The sequence below is a fragment of the Narcine bancroftii genome, chromosome 6 (genome assembly GCF_036971445.1).
Source record: "Narcine bancroftii isolate sNarBan1 chromosome 6, sNarBan1.hap1, whole genome shotgun sequence".
NCBI classification, from domain to species: domain Eukaryota; kingdom Metazoa; phylum Chordata; class Chondrichthyes; order Torpediniformes; family Narcinidae; genus Narcine; species Narcine bancroftii.
The window spans coordinates 164,904,008-164,924,431 of NC_091474.1; the positions used below are offsets into that span (position 1 = coordinate 164,904,008).

A 20,424-nucleotide genomic window follows, 5' to 3' on the forward strand; every position below is an offset into this window, starting at 1 on the left:
ATGAATTGATAGAGGTAGCTTACTACAGAGATCGCTACTTAAAAGGCTTCTTTGCTTTTATGAAACCTATACACAAATAATCACAGGGCTAGCAAATGAATAATACTTTTCTCGATTAAAAATGTTTACTTAAATTTAATCTCATGCTCTATTTGTTCCAAAGTCATTTAATAAATTACACCTTGAAGAACACATCTTGCAGGTCTTTGAAAATCATTTAAATTAAAAGATGCCAGAGGGAAACATTGAGATTTTCAGTCTTTAATGTAACAACAATCTATTGAAAATTCACATCCAACACATAAAAAGTCAATCTGCAATTGCTCAGGAATGGCATTGTCTGGAATTGCAAGATTAACATGTGAAAATTGGAAAATGTTTTTTGTAAGCAATTGTTTTTATTGACATGAGAATACAGTATTTCAAAAGTACACAATATCTGATGTTCAACACTCCTGTGCACATGTACACCCACATATAAAATTAATATTTACTTCTATTTACAAAACATTACAACAAAGAACATGGCTCCTGTAGATCAACAGCTTTATTACATGAAAAATATCTTCACTTCAAAATATGGTGCACACAACACAGCACACAAAATTCACACCATAATTCTCACATGAGCATTCACAAAGGGTACAGTTCTTGCTCTAACTACAACCTGTGATTCAGTTCAACTTCTGATTCCATGTTGTTGCCTTCATGTTTTTATGTGCATAAATAATCATCTCAACACACATTATATTGTGTGCCATGAAGTGAAAGGCTTATTTCATGGGCTTCTAAAACTTTAGAAATTTATTTTCTTTTTAAGAGGGAGTAAGTTATTTTCACAGTAATGTTTAGTGGCAATTAGCTAAATGTGGCAAGCTGTACAGATGATTTTAAGAAAACCTAATGCTTGAGATGCTCGAAGTCGACACAAATCAATCACCCGGTGACCTTTAGGAATCATCCTTACCAGGCATCACGAGAACAGTGCTGGACCACAAAGTAAGCTATTGAGCTATCCCAATGTGAACTTGTACATTACAGTTTCATATATTGATTGGGCAGCTTAGCTCACAGCACAATGAAAAACATTATTTTATGGTCACTATTTGGCTGACTATTTGAGGTTTATTGTACTCCAAATATTACTTTCCTAATCTATCTTAATCTAGAAAAAAAAATGATAAAATTTATTGTTTATCTTTGTATTATCTGAGTCAGGTCAATTAGAATGTGGGACCTCTACCCTGTGGAGTGATTATTAATGCATATGTATTTGAGAGGAAGCTAGATTAGCACATTAGGGAGATAGGAAAATAGATTCATGAAGATAGATGAGCTGGAAAGAGACTTGTGAATTAAATTAAAGTAAACCTGTTTGCTATAAACTCTACGTAATACATACAATTGTTGATTTTCATTTCTTTCAGTGCTATAAATATTCAAGACATACCATATATGCCAGCATGTAAGATCACTCGTGTGTAAGATGACCTGAATTCTCATCTAAAATGTAGGTTTTGAACTATACTTGGTCTAATACTGGCCCAATAGTCCTTTACCAACCATCCCACGAACCAGTGGAGAGATGATGTTACGATATTTTAAAAGCAAATTACCCAGTAAAGGTTTAAATTTTATTGGCATATTTTAAAATAAACCTCCATTGGCTCCTTTAATGGGCTGAATAAAGCCTGTACAGAGCTGACCGCAGTTGAACTGGGTGGATGGACCTTGCGGGGGAGTGCTGAGTGGCATACAAGACAACCCCAGTTCTTGGGTGACTGTTTTAAAGTTCAACCATTGTCTTATACACCGGCATATATGGTAAGTGTCCCTTGATTTCATTTTTTCAGCTGTCTCTAGCAAGCCAATGTAGAATACTTGGATATCATCTGAACATGTGCGATTGCATAGTTGTAAAGACAAGTATTTTTCACCCATTCAAAATAGTTTTCTACGTATTTTAAACTCTTTATTCTCTTGCCTTTAATCTAATAAATTCAAGAATAGGCACGTGATACCAGATGTAAACTCAATCGTTTCTACAATATACATTCTACCCTCTGTATAATGTGCACCTCCTGCACAAATTCAGGCAACAGCCAGAGCTGTACTTTTACTGTTTGGATTCATGTCTCTGCTCGCTCTGAGCATGTTTCTATTTTGAACATTTTTGTGGCATTGAAACTTGAACAGTTCTACCTAGGGTAAACTACACATTTTGTATTATTACAAAATTAAGAACATTAGGAAAAAGTGAATTCAGATTTGTAAGAAAGAATAAGCAACTTTTTAAAGTGTGCGTTTTCTCTTAACTAGATTTGCTGGAGTAGTATGGGCAACAATTCAATTGACATTTGGTTTAAAATTTGATATAAGAACTTCAGTTACATTGTATTAAAATATATATTGATTATAAATGGTCTCTTTAACTGAAATTATTTCCAAATTGATCAGGAAACCTTGATTGTTGAAAATTGATATTGAGACTTTGCCAGGAATGTATTGTGTAGGTCCCCTATTGCATCATAACTGAAATTAATATTTAGTGCACTGCATTTTAACACAATGAATCATTTAAATAATTTCATAGGAACCTATAAATGCTTGTATAGGGAGATATATAGCTTACAGGAAAAGGTGCGCCTAAACTGATCTGAATACCATGCACTAATATAACAATATTCAGACGGCGTGGTTAGTGTAGCGATTAGCGCAACGCTATTACAGCACCAGCAATCAGGATCAGGGTTCAAATCCTGTGCTGTCTGTAAGGAGTTTGTATGTTCTCCCTGTGTCTGCATGGTTTTTCCCTGGGGGCTCCAGTTTCCTCCCACCATTTGAAATGTACCGGGGTTGTAGGTTAATTAGGTGGCACAGGCTCAAGGGCCAAAGTGGCCCGTTATTCTGCTGTATATCTAAATTTTAAAAAATAAATATAATGACTGATCTAATTAGATGTATATTGTAAACGGATTAAATTGTGAAAATCATTAAAATAGCCACATAAATGTTCAGTTCTTTTGTTTTCCTCAAAATTTTCAGTAATCATCTAAACAGTTACAATTTGCCAAGATGTTTGCTTGTTGCTGTTGTCACTCAGAGAAAAATCTGAGTTGCTTTCCAGCAACACCATTATCAAACATGAGTGAGTATTCATGTCCATGATACTGTTCTCTTCAACCTTGCGTTCAACTCTTGTACATGTACAGATGTCCTTACTATCAGTACAAAAATCCACACATTCACATAATCAGACTCCACTTTGCCTTGTATTCAGAAGTGTCTTTAAAAATAATAGCAATTGCCTTTAATTGATTGCTCATCCATTTTATTCTATACATAGAACCTAATCCAGGTCATATGCTGGATAGTGTAACTGCTTGAATTTCACCTCCATGGGTGAAATTCCATTCATTAATAGATGACATGATAAACAAAATTGAAATGTCATTCTACATTTTAATTCTGGGTCCAAGTAGATTATCTTTGTACCTGTGTAAAAGGTGTCTAGAGTATGTGAAGCAATTACCTGAGGCTAGGCGACTGTCAAGTTACCATTAAATCCTGGATTCACAGTGAACAGTTTTGTGATCCAAACCTTTTGGCTTCCTATGAAGTATCTTCTCTTTGAGTATGGATGCATCCATTTTCCAAGCTAATCAAAGTTATCACTGAACAGCAATGGCTTCCCCAACCCTTCCTTCCCACCACCACACATACTAAATCTGACAAGTTTTCTTCTGATACTTCTGAATTATTTGTGAACTTGTCCAGGAAATGTTGCTATGGACAGCAAATATGTAAAAATGTGCAAAGTTTGATCTGATGTTAATCCTCAGTTATGTTATCCATTTGGCTCAGTGATTATTCTCAGACAGAACTTCGACAAACAAATCCTAATATTTAGTTGCACACAAAATCCAAGGTGACTTAAAATATTACTGAAGGCCTGTAGCAATGCTGTCACTGTGATAATTCAAACAAGATGTTGAAACAAAAACCTCTCCCATTTAACTTGGACTAAACCAGTGTTCTTGAAAGTGCAGGATGTTCTCATTAATGCATTTATCAGTGTTCTTCCCACAGTAACTGTGGTCAAAAACCAAGCAGTCAATCTCATTCATTGTCTGGGTTAATATTCGTAATCTGTGTTATTTTTAAACAGTACAACCTTGATTATCCAATATGGTTGGGACTGGGCCTATTTTGGATAAATGTTTTTGGAGAACTGGTCTTTTTTTTTAAAACACCCCAGTAGCAACAGTAAATCACTTGTAACGGTGTTTAAACAACAACAAACAGCAAGGTAAGGCTTTTTAAAGCATTAAAATAATGTTTAATTCTCACCAAGAAGTGATGGTCACCGCCATTCACCGACACTTTCCCACCAAGACCCCAACTCATGCTGGGTACCCAAGGGTCCACTCCTGCCTAGGAGCTTGAGGTCCGCTGTTGTCGCTGCCAGGAGTCCGAGGTTGCCACCATCAACAGTAGCCTGAGGTCTCTAGTCAGTTTGACTCCAAAGAATTTTTTGATAATTGAGGATTTCTGATTTGTTTTCAGATAACTGAGGATTTTGGAGAATCCAATTTCAGATAATCGGAGTTGTACTGTAGTGGTCACAAATGATTAGAGTTTGGGGACCTCCAGAGAATCTGATCAATCAAGTTTTTGTTGTTCTGACATTTAATTTGACCTCCCTACAGTTCACTGAAACACTTAAAATTGTAAATCAAGCCAATGGTCCCTCTGCAGACTACCTAAAATGAAATGTTTTACCTTCCTCAATAGAGTATTTCATTATGAACTTTTCCACTGAAAAAAAACTGTGCTCCTTTTGCTTATAGGTTTACCTCAGAGTTTTACTGTGATTACATCAACAGTATTACCAACAATGTCAAGTTATGAACCATGCATTTCTACTCTACCACTGCTGCAACTCTTGCTGTTGCTTCAAAATGTGCCTCAAGTCTCTGGGTGAAAGTAATGAGAATTGGTTTGTATCCTGGCTGAATTTTATGGTCCAGTAGACAAGAAATTCTTTAGTTGCTATCAGTCCGGTTTTCATAAAATGAAAAAAAATAAGCTGTGAAGTAAGCCACTGACTACGTGGGTCGTATCACTTGGCTGTAATGGTGATAAATGATGAAACTCCAAAATATCAAAATTTTACTGATATCAAGATTCTAGGCTCCTGTCAGTGCTTTACAACAATACATGTATGTATATAATGTAAAACTTGTCTGCATATTTATAGCTGTTTGAAATGTACTAATGATTAACCTACCATGGATTACACATTAGCAATTAAGCATGAACCTGTGGAATTTATCAACTATTGGTAGACAATAAATATTTTGATCTAACAGGAGTTAATTGAAAATCTTTAGTTTTGCTTTAATCCAGCAAACTCTAAGTAGCTTAAGGTATTCCAATTGTAAAAACTGAATTTAAGTTTAAAATCATGTGGTAAAGTCTCCCATAATGGAAATTGTTTCAATAATCCCATTATGAAATATTATTGAATATGTTGGTTCATAGATTATATATTTGGATTCTGAGCCACAGTTGTGTGCAAAATTTAACATCCTTGGCTATGCAAATACAAGGCTTATGGAAAATAGCAGCAAACCTGTTTTTCACAGAGAAGAAATGGAAAAGTAAGCTACTGCACCCAACAAATGCTCTAATTGGCTGATTCAGAGTGGCTTTGTTGGGAGAAGAATGAGGTCTCAGATAGAAGGGTGAATGTTGAACCAAGAATGGGGAAGATGAGAAAATACTTTGAGGCTTTTTTGTGAATGCACTTCTCACTTTGGAAAGGCTTGTATCTTTTAAGGTAAATAGTTTACAACATACTTTCAAACCCTACACATAGCCTGAGGTTGTGAAATGCTTTGTGTAAATCTAAGTAGTTTTTAGTATGTTTTTCAGTTAATTATTTGTGGGTAGGATCCACATGAAGTTGTTAAAAATTGTTCAACTTTAAGGCCCCCAGCACAGTATGGCTCATATGTGACTAGACTCCTTCAACTGGAAGGACCGTAAGCAATGGGCATATACATTCATTTCTTTTTGACTAATGTAAGGTGCAGCAGAGAGACACAGCACAATCGCACTCATGCACACATTACAGGCACACAAGCATCAGATACAAAGAACTGGAACAAGAAGCATGAAGGAATGTAAAGGCAATTGATTATCATAAATCACAAACTTAATTCTAAACATTTTTTTCATCTTCATAGTTTGATACATATCCTTAAATCTATTTTTATAAGATGGTTTACTGAGCACAAATACCTTTTGCGATGAGGTTATCGCCAGGAGGTACATGAAAATCCACAGGTATACAAAGGCACAACAGTACATGCATTATTACAAGGATTCATTTGAAGAGCTGGATTTTTGCAGTACATGGCTAAAGTTTGAGTGACCCTTCATTCAAGTAAGAAGCTGCCCAGACTTTATTGAAAACTGAGCTGCATAAAGCTCTATTTATATAAATACATTTATATGACTGCTGCAGTTGTTCTGAGACCCATAGATTTCCACTGTGGCTACCCTTAAGGCACTTGTACAGTTTGGCACTTCAGTAGTTTGGATCATCACAAAGGAGTCTTGTTCTTGAGACAGACTCGCCTTTTCCTGCAACCCTCTCTCCCCATCACCCATTTCCACCCCAATTTCCACTGCTAAAGTAATCCCTGCAGCTTTGTTTCTACAGCAGAGTTGTAGACACATGTAAGTGAGGTTTCATGTGTATTGAGGCCAGGATGCAAGATGACATCCCTCAGGGATCTCCTGGATCAGGATTTTTTTTTTTGTTGTTTAGCTGGTAATTTCTGCTTTGCTGCAAATTGGGAACCTTCAAAGTACCAGTGTAAACTCTGTTCTTACTTTCTGTACTTTAAATAGAAGCTATTGTCAAAGTGCATCCTTAAATTCTTGTTTTGGTCCACTATTCTCAACTAAAGACCACAGAATAATTAGCTCCAGTCAGGCAATTACTGGAGGTATTTTGTCAAAGGTTACTTTTCTATATCCCATGTTAGTCTATTCAATCATTAATAAATGTTTCACTATATTTATTTGTGGGCTTGGGATAAACAGTGTTTTCTATTTATAGACTTCCATACCAGTAGACATTTAGCAAATTATTGTAACAAGGAAGCAGGAACCCTGTGGAACATCAGTGTCAATCACAATTATGTGATGCAGTGAATCTGTTGCCTATAGTTATGCAGTACTACAGGGAAAATTCAAGCTGTTTCGCTCCATTATTTGATAAAGTCAATTTCATGGAACTTGAACCAAGAAACATAATCATACAAATTCTGTGGTGATTCTGATTTGGAAATGTTATAAGTTGGGCATCTTTTAGAAAGCTCATAAGGAACCTGGTGAATCTTGTGATACAGTCAGTTTCCTTTTTTCCCCCTTGCTAATAATTTAGTGATACTTGTAGGTGGCAGAGCTTTAATCCTGACCATGTGGAGTTTGCACCTTCTCCATGACAGTATAGGTATCCCACAGTGCTCTAGATTCTGACCACGTCCTAAAGATGCAGGTTGCTAGGTGAATTGGCACCAGTCCATGGTCCCCATTGTGTAAGGAAGTGATTGTATCTGGGATGGATGTGGATTTGAGGAAAATTTTAAAAATGGGATTAATGTAAATGGATGGTTGATGATCAGTGTGGACTCGATGTGAGCTCCTGTTTCCATGTTGTATCTCTCTCTCTCTCTCTCTCTCTCTCTGACTCGGATAAGCTCTTTTTTAAAAAAAAAATCAAATCACTGAGGAGTGCAAGTGAAATCCTTCAGTTGTCCACAAAATATCTGTGGGTTAATGCCAACAAAACAGGATTTAACTTTTTTTCAGATTGTTGACCTAGGATTGGCTGAAAATGTTTTTGAGATCTGTGATTATTTCTTTAAATTTAAATATAGAGCACAGTAACTGGCCTACACGCCCATGCCACCCAATTAATCTATAAACCCTTTTTGTTTTTGGTAAGTGGGAAGAAACTGAAGCACCTGGGGGAAACCACCACAGACATAAGGAGAACATACAAACTCCTTAAAGCATTAAAGTCAGTGCTGGATTCTAACCTGGGTTACTGGCACTGTAATTGCATTGTGCTAACTGTGGTGCCAAATCAGTGCTGGCTTGGTGAGCTGAAAATCCACGTTCAGGATCTGGAAGGCAATTTTAGTTTTCATTCCTACTTGTTGGTGGAGTCCACTAGGATGAGACTGGTGATGCTATCACTGAGTTAAGATATTTATGTTTATACGAGGTGGGGGAAGAAATCTGGATTTTTTGCTCCCAATCGGTGAGGACACTGATAAGATAGGGATCGAACTTGGTGGTGATAACTTGAGGTACTGATTATGAGTTATGGAATTTATTGCAGGGCTACATGTTGATAGATACTTGGAAAAGGTAATGAAACACCGGAGCTCTTCACACTTGATGCCTTGTTAGAAATGTTTTAAATTTAAAGGAGAATTTGACAGGAGAAAAGGGAACAATGCAGCCATTTTAAAGTATTAACTCAATTCTTTGGCTTGGCTTCGCGGACGAAGATTTATGGAGGGGTAAATGTCCACGTCAGCTGCAGGCTCGTTTGTGGCTGACAAGTCCGATGCAGGACAGGCAGACACGGTTGCAGGGGAAAATTTGTTGGTTGGGGTTGGGTGTTGGGTTTTTCCTCCTTTGTCTTTTGTCAGTGAGGTGGGCTCTGTGGTCTTCTTCAAAGGAGGTTGCTGCCCACCGAACTGTGAGGCGCCAAGATGCACGGTTTGAGGCGCTATTAGCCCACTGGCGGTGGTCAATGTGGCAGGCACCAAAGAGATTTCTTTAGGCAGTCCTTGTACCTCTTCTTTGGTGCACCTCTAAATAAAGTACCTTAAGTGCTATTCTCTCTCACAATCCCTCCTCTCCTTTGAAATACATGGAGTTGGAGAATCAATGATATTGATGAGCCTGGGCACGACTGGGGAGCAGCTTTCTCAATTTAATTGCTAGAAAATTTCAAGAAATTGGCACTCTGCTACTAGTTTCCACGAGCAGCCTATTTTCAGTGTTCTATTGGGAAACTGCTGATGAACAGCTTTTAGAGAGGTCAAAACTGATCTGTGCACAAAGGGTTGCAAAGAAGTCCTATGTGTCCTGACAATTGTGGAAGGAAATGCCTGCAGTTGTACACAGAGCTACCAAGGTTTATTAAGAAAATCCAGGCCAAATATTATTTACCAAGAATTATTAAATTCCACTTAATTCTATATTTACCCTACCTTAGAAATAGCTGATCAGGGGAGTTTCTATTCAATAAATTGGCATGCCTGGCCTTTTTATTAGAATCCATTTCCATTGAGTTTTTTGATTTGCAGATCGAGTTTAAGTCCTATATTCAATTTGTGCATTTGAATGCCTTTAAAAGCTGTGCTATAATTTTGGAAATCATTTAAAATACAGAGACAAATTACAACACCACAACAAATGGCACCTCCTGGGATCTTGAATATTGAAAATCTCAGTCTTTTGGATCTTGACACTGACTGCACTCTAACATGTCTTCTGAGAACTTTTCCACTTGAATTGTTGTAGTGTGGAAGGAAAACTTGCTTCGAAGGATGTCAGTGCATTCCTTCAGCACAGTTTGAGCATCTGCATCCTCCGCTATTAGCAATACAATAATCACCAGAAAAGCATCATTGAAATGATTCACAGAAATGGAAATATTTTCTCATTCACTTATAAAGTAAATTACTTTTAGAGACCAGGCATTTAAAAAAAAACTAGCTATAATTTTTCTAACATATTATGCTATTGGGGGTATTGGTGGAAAAGAAGGTTCATCTTCTGATTTTTTTTTAAATTCACCAAGCAATTGGGAGAACTTTTGAGTTAGACCATTGCTTTTCACCCATTTTCCCAGAGACCTGGCATTCCTCATTAGATATCCTTTCTCATTATTGATCTGAATTTGCATTTATTTGCAAGAAAAATAAATAATGTAATTTACAGTAGTAATGAATATTGAAAGAATCACACACTGAAAACATGTTTCAGATCTAACTAAAAAGAATTAAAAGAGACTGAGCAAATATGATTGGAGCTTCACTCACCTATGGCAATGTGAACAGATAGCAGATGCTGGTTCAATGTTAGAGCCCAGAGCTGAAGACTGTGAATGGCTTTCACTCCTCTAACAGAAAGAAGAACTTCTTTCACTGAATTAAATTCCAAACCTTTAGGGGTACCTATGCAAGAACAGTAGATTTTGTTTTATTAAAGCACAAGAATGAAATTTATTCAAACTGGAAGCAACGAAAAGAAATTTCCTATAGTAATTTTTTTATTCCACAAGGAAAGTGAATAACAAAAGTCCTTGCTCTTCTGAAAATGCAATTTTTGCCTACAGTAGGTTGCTCAATTTGGCACAATCACGATTTCACCATAAACAATCTGCTGATTTAAAATTGGGTTTCTATTATCTTTACAATTTTGACAGCACTTATACTTTGAGAGGATCTAGTGAGAGACATTCCTTTATTTCAGCTGTCAGTTTTATAGATCTCTGGGTCAGGGGGCTGTGTTCTTAACCCCCTGCTCTACTTTACACTTATGACTGTGTGGCTTGGTATGACAACAATACAATCTATATATTCACTAATGATACAACAGTAGTGGGTTGTATAAAAAGGGGCGATAAGTAAGCTTACAGGAGGGAGATGGAAAATGTGGCTGAATGATGCACCAGCAATAACCTAGAACTCAGTCAAACAAGATGTATATGATCCAGTGATTATTGTGGGATCAGAGGTGGAAAGGGTGAGCAAATGTGAGTCACTATCTCAGAGGATCTTTTCTGGACCAAACTCACTAATGGCATCATGAAGAAAGCACATCAGCGGTTCTACTTCCTCTGGAATTTGCAAAGGTTTGGTGACATTCTACAGATATGTGATGGAGAGTGTGCTGAATGGCTACATCATGGTCTGGTATTGGGAGAGCAATTCCCCTGAGTATTAAGCTCTGCAAAAGGTAGTGGACACAGCCCAGAACTTCACAGGCAAAATCCTCCCCATTATTAAGAACATCTACAGAGAAAGCTGTTGGAGAGCAGCAGCAACCATCAAAGACCAAAACCACCCAGCAAATGCTTGGTTCTTGCTGCTGCCATCAGGGAAGAGGTATAGGTGCTACAAGACTTGAATCACCAGGTTCAGGAACAGCTGCTACCCCTCCACCATCAGACTCCTCAACAACAAACTCAATATGGGACTCATTTAAGGACTCTTATTTGTTCACTTTATTGATTTATTTTCCCCCTCTCTGTATTGCACAGTCAGTTGTTTACAAGTGTACATTTTTTTTGGCACTACCAGGTAATTCTGCCGTGCCCACAGGAAAAAGAATCTCTGGGTCGTATGTGATGTTATGTATGTACTCTGACAATAAATCTGAAATCTGAATCTTAGATCTCCCTACCCAATAGAACTATGCAAGTAACTTCACTGGAAGGATGACAGCAATCCAAGAAGGCAGTTCATTATCACGTTGTTAAGGGCAATCAGAAATGGTCAATGTATCAATAAATGCAGAGCTTCAGAATTGTCAGGACATGAACATTTAAAACTTTATCCAGTAGTTAGCCACTTCTAATGTAACTTTTTATACATGTGATAAATTTATACCTGAACTATATATGACACACACTTGTAGCATTTTAGTTAACTACTGTCAGGCAATTCCATCGGAATCAGGATTTATAATCATGAATAAGTCATGAAATATGATGTTTGCAGCAACATTAGAGGGCAATCATTCCTATTATAACCATTCAGGAGACTAAAGATAAACAGTGAATGCTGATCAGTTTTTATTTTTTTTAAATTTTTCACACTATGAACCATATTAATCAAAATACACACAAACATTTCCCTCTTGAATATACACAGTGTCATTTTCACCTCTTTTTCCCCCCACCTTCCCTCCCCCCTCCAAACCAATTAAACATTCAATATATACAATACAATAAACCCATTAAACAAATGAAAATAAACAAGAAAATTGTGTCATCTACTGGGTCAGTTCATTTCGTCTTCTTCTCATTCTATCATTTTAGGGGTGGAGGTCCGCAGTAGGCCCTCTCTGTTGTGTTCCATGTACAGTTCCCAAATTTGTTCAAATAATGTGACTTTATTTTTTTTGATGATATGTTATTTTTTCCAATGGAATACATTTATTCATTTCTATGTACCATTGCTGTACTCTTCAGGCTCTCTTCTGATTTCCAAGTTGACATAATACATTTTTTTGCTACAGCTAAGGCTATCATAATAAATCTTTTTTGCACTTCATCCAGTTCAAGGCCTAATTCTTTACTTCTTATATTACTTAGAAGAAAGATCTCTGGATTTGTTGGTATGTTGCTTTTTGTGATTTTTATTTAATACCTGATTTAGATCTTCCCAAAACTTTTCCACTTTCTCACATGCCCAAATTGTATGTACTGTTGTTCCCGTTTCCTTCTTACAGTGAAAACATCTATTTGATACTGTTGGGTCCCATTTATTTAACTTTTGGGGCATGATATATAGCCTGTATATTGTATACAATTATATTGTATCATGCGTAACCTAGTGTTTATTATATTTCTCATAGTTCCGGAGCATAGCTTTTCCCATTTTTCATTTTTTTATCTTTATGTTTAGATCTTGTTCCCACTTTTGTTTGGGTTTACAGCTTATTTCATTGTTCTCTTTCTCTTGCAGCTTGATGTATATGTTTGTTATAAATCTTTTAATTATCATTGTGTCTGTAGTCACATATTCAAAGCTGCTTCCTTCTGGTAACCTCAGTCTGCTTCCCAATTTGTCCTTTAAGTAGGTTTTCAGTTGGTGGTATGCAAATATTGTACCATGAGTTATTCCATATTTGTATTTCATTTGTTCAAATGTTAATAAATTATTTCCCTAAAAACAATTTTCTATTCTTTTAATCGCTTTTCTCTCCCATTCTCTAAAGGAAAGGTTATCTGTTGTGAAAAGGATTAGTTGATTTTGCGTCAATAATAATTTTGGTAGTAATAATTTCTTTTTTTTTCTTTCTACGTGAATCTTCCAAATGTTGAGCACATGGTGCAGTACTGGTGAACTTCTATATTGCACCAGTTTTTCATCCCATTTATAAAGTATATGTTCTGGTACCTTCTCCCCTATTTTATCTAGCTCTATCCTGGTCCAATCTGGTTTTACCCTTGTTTGATAAAAATCTGAGATATCTTAATTGTGCTGCTCTATAGTAATTCTTAAAGTTTGGTAGCTGCAAACCACCTTGTTTGTACCATTCTGTTAATTTATCCAGCGCAATCCTCAGTTTCCCCCCTTTCCATAAGAATTTCTTTATTGTTTTCTTTAGCTCATTAAAGAACTTATCTGTTAAGGGAATTGGTAACGATTGAAATAGGTATTGTATCCTTGGGAAGATATTCATTTTTATGCATTTACCCTTCCTATCAGTGTTAGTGGTAAATATTTCCAATGTTCTCAGTCATCTTGTAGTTTCTTCATTAATGGCTGATAATTTAATTTGTATAGATGGCCTAGATTATTATTTAGTCTAATAGCTAGGTATCGGATTGCTTGTGTTTGCCATTTAAATGATGATTCTTTTTTAAACTTTGTGAAATCTGCATTATTCATTGGCATCGCTTCACTTTTATTTGCGTTGATCTTGTACCCCAATATTTCTCCATATTCCTTTAATTTCTTATGTAATTCTTTTATTGATAATTTTGGTTTTATTAAGTATACTATGATGTCATCTGCAAATAGACTGATTTTATATTCCCTCTCTTTTCTGTTCTTATCAGTTCTGCCAGTGGTTCTATTGCTAAAGCGAACAGTGAGGGAGATAGTGCACATCCCTGTCTAGTTGACCTGCTTAATTTAAATTGGTTTGATATATATCCATTTACTGTCACCTTCGTCATTGGACCCTTATATAATGCTTTAATCCAATTAATATATTTCTCTGATAGGTTGAGCTTCTGTAATACTTTCAATAAATAATTCCATTCTACCCTGTCAAAGGCTTTCTCTGCGTTTAAAGCAACAGCCACTGTTGGCGTCTTATTTCCTTGGGAGCCATTAGGGAATAGTGACCATGGTATGGTTGCTTTTGAGCTGCAATTAGAAAGGGAAAAAGAAAGGAAGTCGGAAGCATCTGTACTGCAGTTAAATAAAGGGGATTATGCAGTTATGAGGGAGGAGCTAGCCAAAATAAAATGGAAAGATACACTAGGTGGGAGGACAACTGGGCAAAAATGGCAGGTATTTTTGGACATTTTTCACAGGTTTCAGGGCAAATTTATTCCAAAGTGGAGGAAAGGCTCTAGGAGATGCAAATGGCAGCCGTGGCTAACTAATGAAATCAAGTGTAATATCAAATCCAAAGGGAGTAAGTATAGGATAGTGAAGCGGAGTGGGAAGTTAGAGGATTGGGAAACCTTCAAAGAGCATCAGAGGGTAACTAAGAAAGTCATAAGAGAGGGGAAAATTAAGTATGAGAGGAAATTAGCAAATAATATAATGGAGGATAGCAAAAGCTTTTTTTAAATATGTGAGGAGGAAGAAATTGGTTCGGTCCAAAATTGGTCCATTAAGAATGGAAAAGGGTGAAATTATTACCGGAAATAAGGAGATGGCTGAGGAATTTAACAAATACTTTGCAACTGTCTTCACCAAGGTTATGGTCAGTTAGGGGGTAATGGTCATGCGGTGTCAAGAGACTTGGGGAACTTTCCTGGGGAAGTAGGGGATCTAATGGATATCCGGATCCAGAAACAGGAGGTTGTGAGTAAATTGTTGGGACTGAGGGCTGATAAATCCCCAGGGCCTGATGGGCTGCATCCCAGGGTGCTTAAAGAAGTTGCTATGGAAATTGTGGAAGCACTGGTCGACATTTTCCAAAGTTCCATAGATTCAGGGGAGGTCCCTGAGGATTGGATAGTGGCTGATGTGGTGCCGATTTTTAAGAAGGGAGGGAGGGAGAAAACGGGAAATTATAGACCGGTCAGCCTGACGTCGGTGGTGGGGAAGAAATTGGAGTCTATCATAAAAGGAGTAATAGCAGAACACTTAGGCAGAAATAATAGTATAAGGGCTAGTCAGCATAGATTCCTTAAGGGTAAGTCATGCTTGACTAACCTTCTGGAATTTTTCGAGGATGTGACAAAGAGGGTGGACTTGGGAGAGCCTGTGGATGTGGTGTATTTGGACTTCCAGAAGGCCTTTGATAAGGTACCGCACGGGAGACTAGTGGGCAAGATCAGGGAGCATGGTATTGGAGGTAAGGTGCTGACATGGATAGGAAATTGGTTAAGAAATAGGAAACAAAGGGTTGGGGTAAGCGGGTCTTTTTCAGGATGGCAGGATGTGACGAGTGGAGTGCCGTAGGGATCGGTATTGGGTCCTCAGTTGTTTGTAATTTATGTAAATGATTTGGATGAGGGGATTATTAATAATTTGAGCAAATTTGCAGATGACACGAAAATGGGTGGCGGTGTGGGGTGTGAGGAGGATGTCAGGAAAATGCAGAGGGACTTGGACAGGTTGGGGGAGTGGGCTGCTGAATGGAAGATGACGTTCAATGTAAGCAAATGTGAGGTTATCCATTTTGGGGGCAATAATAGGAAAGCTGAGTATTATTTAAATGGAGACAAGCTAGGGAGTGGGGAGGAGCAAATGGATCTGGGAGTACTTGTTCACTGGTCACTGAAGTGGGCTGATATCGCCTCAAACCGTGCATCTTGGCGCCTCACAGTTTGGCGGGCAGCAACCTCCTTTGAAGAAGACCGCAGAGCCCACCTCACTGACAAAAGGCAAAGGAGGAAAGACCCAACACCCAACCCCAACCAACCAGTTTTCCCCTGCAGCCGCTGCGGCCGTGTCTGCCTGTCCCGCATCGGACTTGTCGGCCACGGAGGAGCCTGCAGCTAACGTGGACCTTTGCCCCCTCCATGGACCTTCTTCCGTGAAGCCAAGCCAAAGAAGACTAGCATGCAGGTTCAGAAAGCTGTGAAGAAGGCTAATAGCATGTTGGCTTTCATAAAGAGGGGATTGGAGTATAGGAACAGAGACGCCCTTCTGCAGTTGTACAAGGCCCTGGTGAGACCCCACCTGGAGTACTGCGTCCAGTTCTGGTCTCCAATTTTGAGGAAGGACATACTAGCTATAGAGGGTGTGCAGCATAGATTTACAAGGTTAGTTCCAGGGATGGCGGGGTTGACATATGCTGAAAGGCTAGAAAAACTGGACTTGTATCCGATGGAGTTTAGAAGGATGAAGGGGGACATGATTGAGGTATACAAAATTATCAGGGGGATAGACAGGGTGAAGTCTGATTACTTGTTCCCAATGATGGGGGAGATGAGGACTAGAGGGCATAGTTTAAGAATACAGGGTAGGCCCTTTAGGACGGAGATGAGAAAACATTTTTTTACCCAGAGAAGTGTGAATCTGTGGAATGCTCTGCCACAGAGGGTGGTAGAGGCAGATTCGCTGATTATGTTCAAAAGAGAGTTAGATAAAACTCTAGTGGGCAAAGGAGTTAAGGGTTATGGGGATAAGGCTGGAAAGGGGTAGTGATGGTAGTGATCAGCCATGATCTGTAAAATGGCGGTGCTGGCTCGACGGGCCAAAGGGCCTACTCCAGCTCCTATTGTCTATTGTACTGCATGGATTAAGTTAATGAACTTATAAACATTGTCTGTTGTTCATCTTTTAATAAATACAGTTTGATCTATTTTTGGTACACAGTCAGCCAGTCTGTTTGCTAATAGTTTTGCTATTATCTTATAATCTGAGTTAAGTAGAGATATTGGTCTATACGATGCTGGTGTTAGTGGATCTTTCCCCGTCTTTGGTATTACTGTAATTATTGCTGTTTTACATGAATCTGGCAAGTTTTGTGTTTCTTCTATCTGGTTCATTACTTCCAGGAGAGGAGGAATTAGTAACTCTTTAAATGTTTTATAGAATTCTATTGGGAGTCTGTCCTCCCCAGGCGATTTATTTGTTCGGTAGCTTTTTAAATATATCTTGTATCTCCTCTATTTCAAGTGGTTTTATCAATTTGTTTTGCTCCTCTTCTTGCAATTTCAGTAGTTAAATTTTAGCTAGAAACTCATCTATTTTGTCTTCTTTCCCTTCGTTCTCAGTTCGGTATAATTGCTTGTAGAATTCCTTAAAGTTTTCATTGATCTCTGAATATGTTTGTCCTTTTTCCTGGATGCCAATACAGTTCTTTTAGCTTGTTCTGTTTTAAGTTGCCAGGCTAGTATTTTATGCAATACTACTGCTTTATTTTCATTATGTTCTTCTCCACTTTATACGTTTGTAATGTTTCGTACTTTATTTTTTTGTCCACCAATTCTCTTCTTTTTGTTGTATCTTCCCTTGTTGCTAGTTCTTTTTTCTGTACTTACTATTTCCCGATTGTAGTTCTTTTTCATCTTAGTTACATAACTTATTATCTGCCCTCTGATGAAGACTTTCATTGCATCCCATCATATAAATTTGTCTTTCACTGATTCCGTATTTATTTCAAAATACATTTTAATTTGGTGCTCAATAAATTCTCTAAAATCCTGTCTTTTAAGTAGCATGGAGTTTAATCTTCATCTATATGTTCTTGGTGGGATGTCCTCCAGTTCTATTGCTAATAACAGGGGCGAGTGATCAGATAACAATCTAGCTTTATATTCCATTTTCATAACTCTCCCTTGGATATGGGCTGACAACAGGAACAGGTCAATCCTTGAGTATGTTTTATGTCTACTCAAATTATATGAGTATTCCTTCTCCTTTGGGTGTTGTCTCCTCCATATATCCAAAAGTTGCATTTCCTGCATTGATTTAACCATAAATTTGGCTACTTTGTTCTTTCTGCTAATCTTCTGTCCAGTTTTATCCATCTTTGAATCCAAATTAAGGTTAAAGTCCCCTCCTATCAATATATTCCCCTGCGTATCTACAATCTTCAAAAAAATATCTTGCATAAACTTTTGATCCTCTTCATTAGGTGCATATATATTGACCAAATTCCAGAGCTCTGAATATATCTGACATTTTATCACTACATATCTCCCTGCTGGATCTATTATTTCCTCCTCTATTTTGATTGGTACATTTTTATTGATTAATATAGCTACTCCTCTGGCTTTTGAATTATATGATGCTGCTGTTACATGCCCTATCCAATCTCTCTTTAATTTCTTGTGTTCCACTTCAGTTAGATGCATTTCCTGCACGAATGCTATATCTATTTTTTCTTTTTTCAGTAAATTTAATAGCCTCTTCCTTTTGATTTGGTTATGTATTCCGTTAATATTTATAGTTATATAGTTCAACATGGCCATCTCATACTCTGTTTACATCTCATTTCCACTTCCTCACCACCACCTTTCCCCTTTTCCCCATTTTCATTTCTCAGTTTTTTTTATATAAACGCACTGTATGACAACACTTCTAAAACATAAAATATTTCAACCATTCCCACATCTAAAATTCCCTTAACCCCAAGTGTCTTCCCCCTCCTCTGAGTCGCCCCTCATCCCTTAACGGGCAACCACAACTCCCCTCGGACTGCGAACTCGTTTGCAAGTGTCAACTGATTTCGCATAGACTGTTATTCTTTCCCTCCCATCCCCCTCCAGAAGACTTTTATCTTCACATTACAACAAAGCTCCCCCTCTTCTTTTTCTTTTTAACCCCTCCTCTTTCTTTTTCTCCCCCTTCTCCCTTACTTCCCTTTTCTTCCCTCTTTCAGTTCTTACTTGTACATTATTTTTACATCTTTATATGTAGTTTGTCATCGTTCTTGTTACATCTCTTCATCTCTCTTTCTGTCTTGCAGGCGTTCTGCAAATTCTCGTGCTTTCTCCGGATCCAAAAACAATCTGTTTTGCTGCCCCCGGATAACTATTTTAAGCACCGCTGGATATCTTAACATAAATTTATAGCCTTTTTTCCCATAGGATCGATTTTGCTGCGTTAAACTCCTTCCTCTTCTTTAGGAGCTCAAAACTTATGTCTGGGTAGAAAAATTTTTTTTGACCTTTGTATTCCAGTGGTTTCTTGTCTTCTCTAATTTTATTCATTGCCTTCTCCAATATATTTTCTCTTGTCGTGTATCTCAGAAATTTTACTAAACGGATCTTGGTTTTTGTTGTGACTGTGGTTTCGGGGCTAGTGTTCTGTGTGCCCTTTCTATTTCCATTCCTTTCTGCATTTCTGGCATTCCCAGGACTTTTGGGATCTATTATTTTATAAATTCTTTCACATCTTTGCCTTCTTCATCTTCCTTAAGGCCCACTATTTTTGTTGTTTTGCCTACTATAGTTTCCATCTTCTGAGCTAACAACTCATGTTTCTTCAACTTTTTTTCACTTTCTTCCAATTTTCTTTTTAAGTCGTTCACTTCCATTTCTACTGCCATTACACATACTTCCACATTTTCTAATCCTTTCCCTACATCTGTTATGACCAGCTCTATTCTACTCACTTTTTCTTCTGTACTTTTTATTTTTCTTTTCATTTCACTAAATTCTAGTGTCAACCATTCTTTTAATGCTTTCATTTGTTTTTTTTTAAATTTTTTTATTTTTCACACCATAAAACACATTAACCATGATACATACTTTTTCCTTTTTAAATATATACAGCGCCATTTTCTCCCCCCACCCCTCCCTCCTCCCATCCCACCCTCCCTACCTCCCCCCTCCCATCCATTTAAAGTACAAAATCTAGGATACATTAAACCAGTCAAACAATGTTGTCATTCAATAAAAATAAACAAGAAATTCCACTGAGTCAATTCTTTTCATTTCCTTCTCCTTTCATTAATTTAGGTAGTGAATGTCCCCGGTAGGTTTTCGCTATTGTGTTTCATGTAAGGCTCCCATATTTGTTCAAATATTTCAATATTATTTCTTAAACTATATGTTATTTTTTCTAATGGAATACATTTATTCATTTCTATATACCATTGTTGTATTTTCAAATTATCTTCTGATTTCCAGGTTGACATAATACATTTTTTTGCTACGTGCATTTTATTTAATATTTGGTTTAGATCTTCCCAAAATTTTTCTACTTTCTCACATGTCCAGATTGCATGAATTGTTGTTCCCATTTCTTTTTTACATCGAAAACATCTATCAGATACTGTTGGGTCCCATTTATTTAACTTTTGAGGTGTAATGTATAGCCTGTGTATCCAGTTATATTGTATCATACGTAACCTCGTATTTATTGTATTTCTCATCGTTCCAGAACATAACTTCTCCCATGTTTCCTTTTTTATCTTTATATTTAAATCTTGTTCCCATTTTTGTTTAGTTTT

At 37.2% G+C, this 20,424-nt stretch overlaps 1 protein-coding gene across 2 annotated transcripts in view; it reads right to left on the bottom strand.

Moving 5' to 3' along the window:
* Window positions 1-245: 245 nt before the first annotated feature.
* The window catches only part of slc30a2 (solute carrier family 30 member 2), a 148,374-nt gene continuing 128,195 nt past the window's right edge, over window positions 246-20,424 (bottom strand). For both annotated transcript variants that reach the window (XM_069886582.1, XM_069886580.1), the window contains exons 7-8: window positions 10,140-10,274; window positions 246-9,690 (exon numbers count right to left, since the gene is read on the bottom strand). In XM_069886582.1, coding sequence (XP_069742683.1) covers window positions 9,545-9,690; window positions 10,140-10,274 — 281 coding nt within the window. In that variant the 3' untranslated portion in view covers window positions 246-9,544. The remainder of the gene's footprint in view (window positions 9,691-10,139; window positions 10,275-20,424) is intronic.